The sequence below is a fragment of the Oncorhynchus clarkii genome, unplaced genomic scaffold (assembly GCF_045791955.1).
Source record: "Oncorhynchus clarkii lewisi isolate Uvic-CL-2024 unplaced genomic scaffold, UVic_Ocla_1.0 unplaced_contig_1340_pilon_pilon, whole genome shotgun sequence".
NCBI classification, from domain to species: domain Eukaryota; kingdom Metazoa; phylum Chordata; class Actinopteri; order Salmoniformes; family Salmonidae; genus Oncorhynchus; species Oncorhynchus clarkii.
Window position 1 is genome coordinate 2,150 of NW_027261064.1, and position 10,351 is coordinate 12,500.

Below are 10,351 nucleotides of genomic sequence, written 5' to 3' on the forward strand. Positions count from 1 at the left end.
ATTTATTTCAAGTACAGAGTAAAGTCGGGGAGGGGAGGACGGCAGGAAGGGACAAGATTAAGGGCGGGACACAGCCAGTTCAATAAGAAATTAAATGTGATAGGGCAGGATCCAACAGGAAAGTGTGATTATTGTCAGGAAACAGAGACCGTGGAGCATGTATTGCTACAGTGTGGGTAGTATCAGAGGGAAAGAGAGGGGCATAGATCGAGTATGAAAGAGAAGGGGATACAGGAAATTAGTTTAAGGAGTATAATTGAGTAGTACGTCATTATATATAGTTATATAGTCTCAAATATTTTGTTATCTTTTTTTAAGAGCAACGGGGGATGGCAGGTAGAATTTAGATCCTCCTTGTCGCTAGCCCACACTCCAGTACAGTAGGTGGCGGTAATGCACCATAACGTTGGCTACCAACCGCTGATAAACCCCACCGAATAAGGAAGAAGACGAAGAAGAAGAGCGGTAGGAAGTGTTGACAAATATTACAGTTTTACGTCAACGGAGAGCGAATGTAAATCTTGTTTGCAATCAATGCTACTGTAGTCGTTGTACCTTAGCATAATTTGTCAGACTTCCAGAGTCATCTTTTAATTTAACATCATTATTTAATCGTACACATTTTTCAATTATGTGATGTCGTTTAAGTGAATCTAGCAGTCTAACTGTCATCCAAGTAGGACTAATGTTATCTCCCAGAGACATGGCGACTTAATTAATGACCCACCACACGTCTAGACACCTTTAAATTCGGTGACAGCACAACGTAAAATCAACGATGTCTCAATTTATGGATTCCGAAGAGAATACGCCATTGCTCAACGATGATTCTGGCAGGTGTGTTATAGCACAGACTAACGTTAAGTTATTATTCCATAAAGCTTTACTGTATGTGCTCAAAAAGTGTGTCACATTTGTCACTTGCCTCAATCATGTTGTTCTATCATTGTCGAGCTTATGTAGTTTGTCCTTTCCGTCTAGTGATGACTCCCAAAATGATGAATACAAGAGTAGATGGCGGTCAATTCGTGTAATGTACTTCACAATGTTTCTAAGCAGCGTTGGTAAGCACATTTGATACCATTTATTTTATCCTAGCCACATTGCCTACCTTTTTTAAAAGTGAATGACTGAAAGGATACCAGTAACTGCCTCGGGGAAAGTTGTTAGTCGTGGATGTGTGAGTCATAGATGTTAACCAAAGCCCTAAACTGTTAATGGTATGTGACATTTATTAGTCTGTGTTTATGCTGTGCAACATGTTTAACGATGGATATAGCCTAGGCTTCATGTATTTGTGACTTCCTCTAGGTTTCACTATTGTCATCACGTCAGTTTGGCCGTATCTGCAAAAGGTGAAGTTGACGTTGTTTTCCTGCTCTCGTCTTACAACTGTTTGTTTGGTTGAATATAAGAACCAACTAACTAACGTGTTCATACTCAATACCAGTAATGTCACTTTTAAGTCCAATTTTAGACCTGAAAAGGAGAAGTGTGAGAAAAAAAATAGCAAAGAAGAACCTCCCTGCTTTACTTAGAAATGCCAGAACACTGTATAAGCCATGTTTTTTTTGTTGGAAGTTGTGGGTATGCTATTTCTGGCTCTCCCTTTTGAAATATAAACGTGAAGCTCTTGAAATAGCTCTCATGAAGCTCTCAAAACTGTGACAAAATAATAGTGCATGCAAAAAAAAAATAAGAGATAATGTCGCACATGGCATCACAATCTACAGCATGACTGACAGTGGTTCTCAAATCTACTCTATCTGCCCGTCTAGATCGATGACAGTGCCAATGCTAGCTTCCTGGGCTGGGTGGTGGCGGCCTACAGCCTGGGCCAGATGCTGGCGTCCCCCCTCTTTGGGCTCTGGTCCAATCACAGACCCAGGAGAGAACCGTTGGCCTGCTCTATTTTCATCAACGTCACAGCCAACATCTACTACTCCTACGTCTACCTACCCACATCACAGAACAAATACCACATGCTCATGTCTCGAGCTTTAGTCGGTTTTGGAGCAGGTGGGCTATGTCTCTGGTTTAGTCAGATGTAATACAGTATCACCAGTCGAAGTCAAGGGGCTCTTTCACTGCACACTTGTGCTTGCAGATTTTTCCTTTGGTTTTGTTGATTTTCTAAATCAGGGGTAGGCAACCCTGATCCCGGAGTGTCGCAGGCACCTCATATTTTTGATTTAGCCGACGTGGAAGACCGAGGTGTGTTTGAATTTTGGCAATCATTGAACTTATCAATTAGCTCAGTTGGGTCAGGTGTGGTGCCTAGTTGTAAACACAATTATTACATTTCACATTTTAGTCATTTAGCAGACGCTCTTATCCAGAGCGACTTACAGCAGTGACTGGATACATTTTCATATTTTTTTTGTTTGTTTGTTCTTTCTGTACTGGTCCCCTGTGGGAATCGAGCCCACAACCCTGGCGTTGCATGTGCCACGTTCTGTCAACTGAGCCACACGGGACCATGCAGTACCTGCGACACTCCAGGAACATTGCCATTTTTCTCCCACCTGTATTGTTGGAACAAATCTAATTTGGACGTGCCTATCTAATATTTGGTTGTTGGTCTTCTTTTTGTTGTTGTTGTTGCTTTTATAGGGAACGTAGCTGTTGTGAGGTCCTATGTTGCTGGAGCCACCTCACTGAAGGAGAGAAACAGTGCTATGGCTAACACAAGTGCCTGTCAGGCTCTGGGGTTCATTCTGGGTCCAGGTATGGTTGTTCTCCCTTTTCCCCATTACTCAGTCTCACAGTGAGAGTTGGCTGTCTTTCTACATTGGAGCACTGTTTGCTGACCTGGTACAAGTGCACATTGTCAGCATTAGGTATTAACTATACAAGTATGTTCGGTCACAATGAGCCTATTTCGCTATAAGGCTACGTCAATTGAGAGAGGTGTGAAGACTAGTCAACCTGATAGGGATTCAGCAGTTGATTAGCGAGTGTGACGATCTGCGGTAAAACTGAACTATGACGTAAGTGAGAATACAACAAACAAACAAAAACGGAACCAATTTTGTTCAGTTTTGACATTGTACGACGCTAATCTCTGATAATCTCTGTACTAGCCACATAAATATTGTGTTGCAAACATTTAAAAAGGAAATACAGCAAGATAAAGGAATGATTGTGATGAATGCTGGGAATTGCCAGGGACCTCACAATACGATATTGTCACCATTTTTTTTCCCGGGCGCCGATATGATATGTTTAGCAATTCTCACGATTCTATATGTATTGTGATTCGATACTGTGATTTTTATTGAGATTTGATCTTCCAAACATATTGCTCACCATATGTCTTGCTGCAGAGAGACGAGAGAGAGAGAGAGGGCCACGAGAATGTGTTTTTTTTTTAATCATTCATGGAAATAAAGTGCTGAAAATAAATTGGCTCCCTGTTTTAAAAAGAAGACGGAGAACAAGCTATGAAGGAGAAATACGGGAGTTTTGGTGAAGCTACAGCCGACTGGCACATAAATAATATTGCGATGGTGTCGATATGATAAATTATCAAATTCAATATTCTGATATGTAACTCAATTGACCCCCCCCCAAACAGATCATTGTGTACAACGTGACATCATAGTGGAAAAAAGCTCATTAGACAGCAGCTAAGGTGTAATATATTTGAATTTGGTTTTTCAGCTCTCCAGGCCGGTTTGTCATTCATTGGTGAACAAGGTGTTAGCGTGAAGGTCATTGACCTACAGCTGAATATGTACACCGCCCCAGCTCTACTGGCTGCATTATTTGGCGTCATCAATATCCTGCTCGTCGTATTAGTGCTGAGGTGAGCGGTTACATTTTGACCTTTTACTGACGTCTTGGATTTATCCAAATAACATCTTGTAGATTTACCATCTGTTCAAGTGTATGTTCATCTGACGATGTTGACTTGGATAGTACCACGGGTCTCTTTACTGCCATGCTGGGAGCAGGCATGATTCATGATTTGGGGGCGGTAAGGGTAGCCTAGTGGTTAGAGCATTTTCGGTTGCTAGATCGAATCCCCGAGCTGACAAGGTAAAAAAAATGATGTCCGTCTACCCCAGAACAAGCCAGTTAAACCCTGTTCCTCTAGCCTGTCATTGTAAATGAGAACTTGTTCTTAAACTGACTTGCCTAGTTAAATAATTAATAATTATTTCTGTTCAATAGGGAACACCAAGTTGATGACTATGGAAGACATATCAGAGCCATCAATTATGTGTCTGAAGGTACATACTTTGCCAAAAGGTTGAATAAATCGGAGCCTTGTCTGTTATGTAGTTGATACTACCTTGTATTTAACCAGTAACCGCTTGCATGAAGACCTATAGGACATACCTTTTTTTTAAAACCAGTTTGGAACATTTGAGTGGTTGTGGATAGATCAGGCATCTTTTTTGTTTCTGTAGCTGAAACAAGATAAAGTAGTATGTTTGCTTTGGCTTGTAAAGTTGTTGAGTGCCATGTCTTCACTCTTCTCTTACAGAAAGAATGGATGTCAGTCAGGAAACAGAAGGGAATATTGATCACGTTGCTGTTTTGACCTCCAATGTTCTATTTTTCATCATCATGTTCATTTTCGCTGTCTTCGAGACGTACGTACTGTTTTATAGTCGCCGTGCCAATAACGTAGTATCGTCGGCAATGCATAACAATAATATCAGTATTTGTTGAATGACTTGAAGCTCATTTAGAAACGCACGACTGTCGGAAGTCACAAGTAAAAACCGGTGCAAGTTGTATTTGCTAATTTTCATCCCATTGTTTTTTACAACACGCGTCATCTGTGGACGGGGTTTTCTACACTTTTGATTTTCAGCATAGCCACACCCCTATCTATGGACATGTTCTCTTGGACTAGGAAGGACGCAGTGCTCTACAACGGTATCATACTGTCCTGCGTCGGGTTTGAGTCCATCCTGGTGTTTCTACTTGTGAAGGTTCTCTCTCAAAGGTAAGCCGCTCAAATCTAATTTTATTGGTCACGCAAGTGTTTAGCAGATGTTATTGCGGGGTGTAGCGAAATGCTTGTGTTTATAGCTCCAACAGTGCAGTGATATCTAACAAGTAGTGTATATACCAATTTCACCACAATACACACAAATCCAAAGTAAAATAATGGAATTAAGAATATATAAATATTGAATGAGCAATGTCGGAGCGGCATAGACGAAGATACAGTAGAACACTTCACTGTTCATTTCATAATAATGAAAACCATGACTGACTGTGAGGAGGGGGGGGGGGGACACACAATGTTAATTTGTGAATGCCACTGTCAGGATATAGTATTGAGTGTTGAATTGACTGTGCGTTGAGTATGAAAGACGCTGTTGTCTTCCAGGATTGGTGATCGTCCTGTGCTCCTTGGAGGCTTGGCTATCATATTCTGTGGCTTCTTTGTCCTGCTCCCATGGGGGAACCATTACCCTGCCATCCAGTGGGCAGGTATGGAATCGATGGCTTTTTGACCTGTCCCTTTACCTTTAGGTCGTTTAGCGTCAGTGATGTGACAATTTAGCAGTCTTCACAATTCTTATAGTTTTTTTTTTTGGGGGGGGGGGGGGGGTTCAAATTCAACTGTAAATACAGTATGTTAGCAGCATTGACTTTTTGTTGTATTCATACCCCCACATTTTGTTGTTACAGCCTGAATTCAAAGTGGATTAAATTGTTTTGTTTTTCTCACATCTGCACAACACAGTGACAAAGTGAAAAAATGTTTTTTTAGAAATGGTTGCTAATTTATTGAAAATTAAATACAGAAATATCTAATTTACGTAAGTAGTATTCACACCCCTGAGTCAATACATGTTAGAATCGCCTTTGGCAGCGATTACAGCTGTGAGTCTTTCTAGGTAAGTCTAAGAGCTTTGCACACTTGGATTGTACAATATTTGCACAATATTATTAAAACAGTTATTCAAAGGTTGTCAAGTTGGTGTTTGATCATTGATAGAAAGCAATTTTCAAGTCTTGCCATAGAGGCCACTCAAGAACATTCAATGCCGCCTTGGTAATTAACTCCATATTTGAAAGGTGAATTTGTCTCCCAGTGTCCGTTGGAAAGCAGAGTGAACTAGGTTTTCCTCTATGATTTTGCTTGTGCTTAGCTCTAGTCTGTTTCTTTTGATCATAAAAAAACATCCTAGTCCTTGCTGATGACAAGCATACCCATAACATGATGCAGCCACCACCATGCTTGAAAATATGAAGAGTGGTACTCAGACTGTTTTAAAGTCACCATTGGCCTCATGGCGAAATCCCTGCGCAGTTTCCTTCCTCTCCGGCAACTGAGTTAGGAAGGACACCTGTATCTTTGTAGTGACTTGGTATATTAATACACCATCCAAAGTGTAATTTAATAATTTCATCATGCTCAAAGGGATATTCGATGTCTGCTTTTTTTAATTTTTTTTTTTTTTTTTTCAACCCATCTACCAATAGGTGCCCTTCATTGCGAGGCACTGGAAAACCTCCTTGGTCTTTGTGGTTGAATCTGTGTTTGAAATTCACTGCTCGACTGAGGGACCTTACAATTATCTGTATGTGTGGGGTACAGAGATAAGGTAGTCATTAAAAAATCATATTAAACACTATTTCACATAGAGTGAGTCCATGCAACTTATTATGTGACTTGTTAAGCAGATTTTTTACACCTAAATGATGTATGCTTGCCGTAACAAAGGGGTTGAATACTTATTGATTCAAGACATTTCCACTTTTTAATATTTAATTAATTTGTAAAAATGCATAAAAACATGATTCCATTATGGGGTATTGTATGTATGTAAGTAAACCAGACGCACACAATCTCAATGTAATCCATTTTAAATTCAGGCTGTAACACAAAATGTGGGGAAAAAATCAAGGGGTGTGAATACTTTCTGAAGGCACTCTCTCTCAAAACAACAGACCTCAAGAATTACACTGTCATCCACGAGACGTTTGCCCCAAACCCGGCGTTTGCCCCAACTCCGGTCTCCAACAGCTCCTTCGAGCCGACAGGCTGCCCTGCTGAACAGACATGGTGCCAGTATACCCCCGCCATTCACCTGGCACAGTTCCTTACCGCCGACGTCCTCATTGGAGCGGGCTACCCGGCCTGCAACGTGATATCCTACACGCTCTACTCCAAAATCCTAGGGTCCAAGCCTCAGGTATGTTCACGTGTTCAGAACACAGCTTCACCGTTGACACATATCGAATTCTAACGCCATCGTACTGAACCAATGAAAGGGGGCATTGAGAGATCTAAGACTCTGTTAGCATTTTTAGCATTCCAACTCATTCATCCACTGTGGCGGGAGTGTGTTCCGAATGACAGTACGTCCATTGTCATGAATGGGGCTCTCATAGGCCATGTTTTCATTGGAATGAGAGCGGATTTTTGTAATGATCTTATTGCTTGTATGTACCCATACCTCCATTGTGACTCTCTGGACTCCTACTGCTTTGTGTTTTAATATTCTATGCCATGTTTTTCATAAAGGAATGAGAGGCTGGCACACAGGATATTGCTGCTGCCGGGTGCTTTATTCATGCAACATAATTAGGCGATGTTTAGACCTGGATTCAAATATTATGCTTGTTGAAGTGTTTGGTTTTTTTAAATACTTATTCTGTGTATTAGAGTATTTTCAAATAATGTTCCCGAATCAACTACTTCTATTTGAAAGTACTGTATTTTCAAACAACTTCCTATAAATACTGTTTGATTATTATTATTATTTTTTTAAATGCTTGTTTCCAAATACATTTAAAATACCCCCAGGACCAATCAGACCTGGGCTCGTATCCACAAAGCGTCTCAGAGTAGGAAATTGCACGTAAGTGCTGAGAATATAAATATTTATGTTAAAGGTTCAAAATAAAAGCTAGGCTTTACACCTCTTTAGTCATACGAGTCCTGACCTAGTTGACAGATGTTTTTAGGAGACCTCATGAGCTGTCCTAACCATTTAAGAGTTATCAGCAGGCGACTTGATAATAGAAAAATACAGTGAGTCAGTGGTTCCTGCGCCACATGGAATTTGTTTAGAAGTTGTTAAAAAGATTATTTAGATATTTCTATATGATCGATCCATAAATAATCCAGACCTACATGTAATTGTATCTATTGCTCTTTTGACAATGATTTCTCACAACGCCTAAAAAAATGTAACATGTTGAGAGGTACTAATTATTATTATTTTTTTCTAGCTTTCAAATAGGCACATTCATCTCCTCTCAACTGAAACTATACTCCGGGTCCTTAGTGTACAAGCGAAAGTAGTGGGGTTTTTTTTGTCAGTAAAGCTGATAAAAAGTTGATGTTTTGAGTCCATACCAATGCTTTAAATCACATTAAAATACAGTTTTGTTCAGGTAAAAAAAAAAAAAAAGGAAGTGTAATTCGAATTCCCCTTTAATTGCCCATCTGGCCCTTTTTAGTGGCGCCTCTGGCAATTTAATTGAGAGGGTTTTGGGGAAAGGTTTTCTGTCAACCCACAAGACATCAACTGGCTACACACAGAGTGATACATGAATACACACACACCACACGGACATAGGCAATATCTCTGGAAATGTATTGGTTGATATTGTGTTAGGTTTTGGTTTTTTTAAACCAATAGTGGCTAACCAGGGGTGGGATAATGTCAATGTTGCGTTGATTTAGCTAGTAACTGGGAGCTTGCGTTGTCCCGATACTTTCAGAATTGTTTGGCGAGCTAATCATAGGTGTGCTGTGAGCTACTGGTAGTTCGCAATCGATCTGTTAGAGACCCCTGAGACCTGAGAGATCATATTAGGTTATCCCTTTGGTCATGCCTATAAGTTGGGAAATTGAAAGCATCTAGGGCTTATGTTAAAAGGTAGACTCAGCAAGAGGCTCTATCTCACTGCTGTTTTTGGTCCTGTGGCTTCCATGCTGTACACAGCGTGAACCTAACCCGTGCACATGTGCAGTTACTGTGGGAGAGCGAATTGTTGCGTCTCGCTCATCTCAATATCCTCTCAGGTGCTGCTCGCGGTGGCAACGTCAGTCTAGCTTTAACTCTGTGTTCAATGAAAATTATAGATCTTTCAAACATTCTATGCAACTATAGAAACGGTGGACTCTAGCAAGAGGGTTTTTTGACTGGTTCAGAGTTCAATGTGCCACCATTTCGTGTTATAAGAATCCAGATGATTAGGGGACAATCTAAATAGATTACTGGAGATGGGGAAAGGCTGCAGGATAATGTTGTGTGCTTTGTCAGTCACGCACAACATGGAAAGGAAAACATAAGTTGGCCAAGTGATAAACCCCTGTGTGTGAATGTGAGATAATGTAGTGTGCATGTTACTGTCTGGCATGATTAGTGTGCGAGGTTGCTTACAGAAGGTCTAAAAATCTGTTTTGGGTCCATCCTGGGTCCACGTTGGGCTTTCAGCCTCATCTGTGTCATGGTGCTGGGGGCCATAGTTCTCATGGGGGGCCCCTCTACCACAAACTCATCTCCTTCGCCGTGCGTCATGGCAGGATCCTGGAGTAAGAAATGTAGACCCCACACCCATTTTAGGGGGACTTTTTGTCGACTTTAATCCTAAAATGAGAAGCTTTCACTAATGAAGTTGCTGCCGGGGATGTGGTGACAGTTTCACAATGCCTGATAGTTTGTCACTCAGGTTGCATTCACCAACAGGAATAAGGAAGACTGGAGGGAGAAACTGCTGCTTAAATAGTTAAGGTGCTAATGAGTGGAGACAGGGAAGTTGCAAGGGAGGGGCGTGGCCAGCGTAGAGGGAAAAACCTGGTTTCTACCATGAGCCTTTGCAACAGCAACATTGTCGTTAAATGACTTGATGCCTACCGTGTACTGCCAAAATGATTTATTTGTTCAACAGGAGTGATGAGTGTGTTGATATAACGGTAATATTGTCAACATTTATTTTTTAACAAACATCAGAATTGGTAAAAAAAAAAAAAAAAGTTGTGCATGCCAACATATTAGGCAATAATTAAGAGTAGACAAATTATATCAAGTGTTTTACCATTGCAACATTTGATGGAAAGTCACATTCATCTGGGTGTCTGAAATGTGCTATACAGGTCACAGCTGGCCATGCCTCTTCGTGATTGGTTATTTCCAATAATTTACAACGATGAGTGTCATCACCATCTTTCCTTTGCGGTACCTCAAACTGTCGTGACGACCAGCTGAGATGAACCCTTTTTAGGAGTTGATGTTACTCCTGGTTCAGAGTTTGTCTGGTCAGTGTCTTACCAAGCTAATACCTACTGTGAGCTGGGAGGCTTTTTGTTGTCGTCTTAAAAACAGGTTTTAACAGGATTCTTAGGACCTTTTTATGAGATGCTTTG

The 10,351-nt window shown here is 40.7% G+C and overlaps 1 protein-coding gene across 2 annotated transcripts in view; it reads left to right on the forward strand.

Annotated features, from left to right (window-relative positions):
- Positions 1–358: 358 nt before the first annotated feature.
- LOC139404214 (major facilitator superfamily domain-containing protein 8-like) overlaps positions 359–10,351 on the forward strand; it is an 11,491-nt gene continuing 1,498 nt past the window's right edge. The window contains exons 1-11 of one of the 2 annotated variants that reach the window (XM_071147198.1): positions 362–837; positions 982–1,064; positions 1,312–1,355; positions 1,779–2,019; positions 2,614–2,727; positions 3,664–3,808; positions 4,177–4,235; positions 4,493–4,601; positions 4,826–4,960; positions 5,351–5,454; positions 6,922–7,166. In XM_071147198.1, coding sequence (XP_071003299.1) covers positions 779–837; positions 982–1,064; positions 1,312–1,355; positions 1,779–2,019; positions 2,614–2,727; positions 3,664–3,808; positions 4,177–4,235; positions 4,493–4,601; positions 4,826–4,960; positions 5,351–5,454; positions 6,922–7,166 — 1,338 coding nt within the window. In that variant the 5' untranslated portion in view covers positions 362–778. Of the gene's footprint in view, positions 838–981; positions 1,065–1,311; positions 1,356–1,778; positions 2,020–2,613; positions 2,728–3,663; positions 3,809–4,176; positions 4,236–4,492; positions 4,602–4,825; positions 4,961–5,350; positions 5,455–6,921; positions 7,167–10,351 lie in introns of both variants that reach the window. The other variant, XM_071147199.1, reaches the window with a different exon arrangement.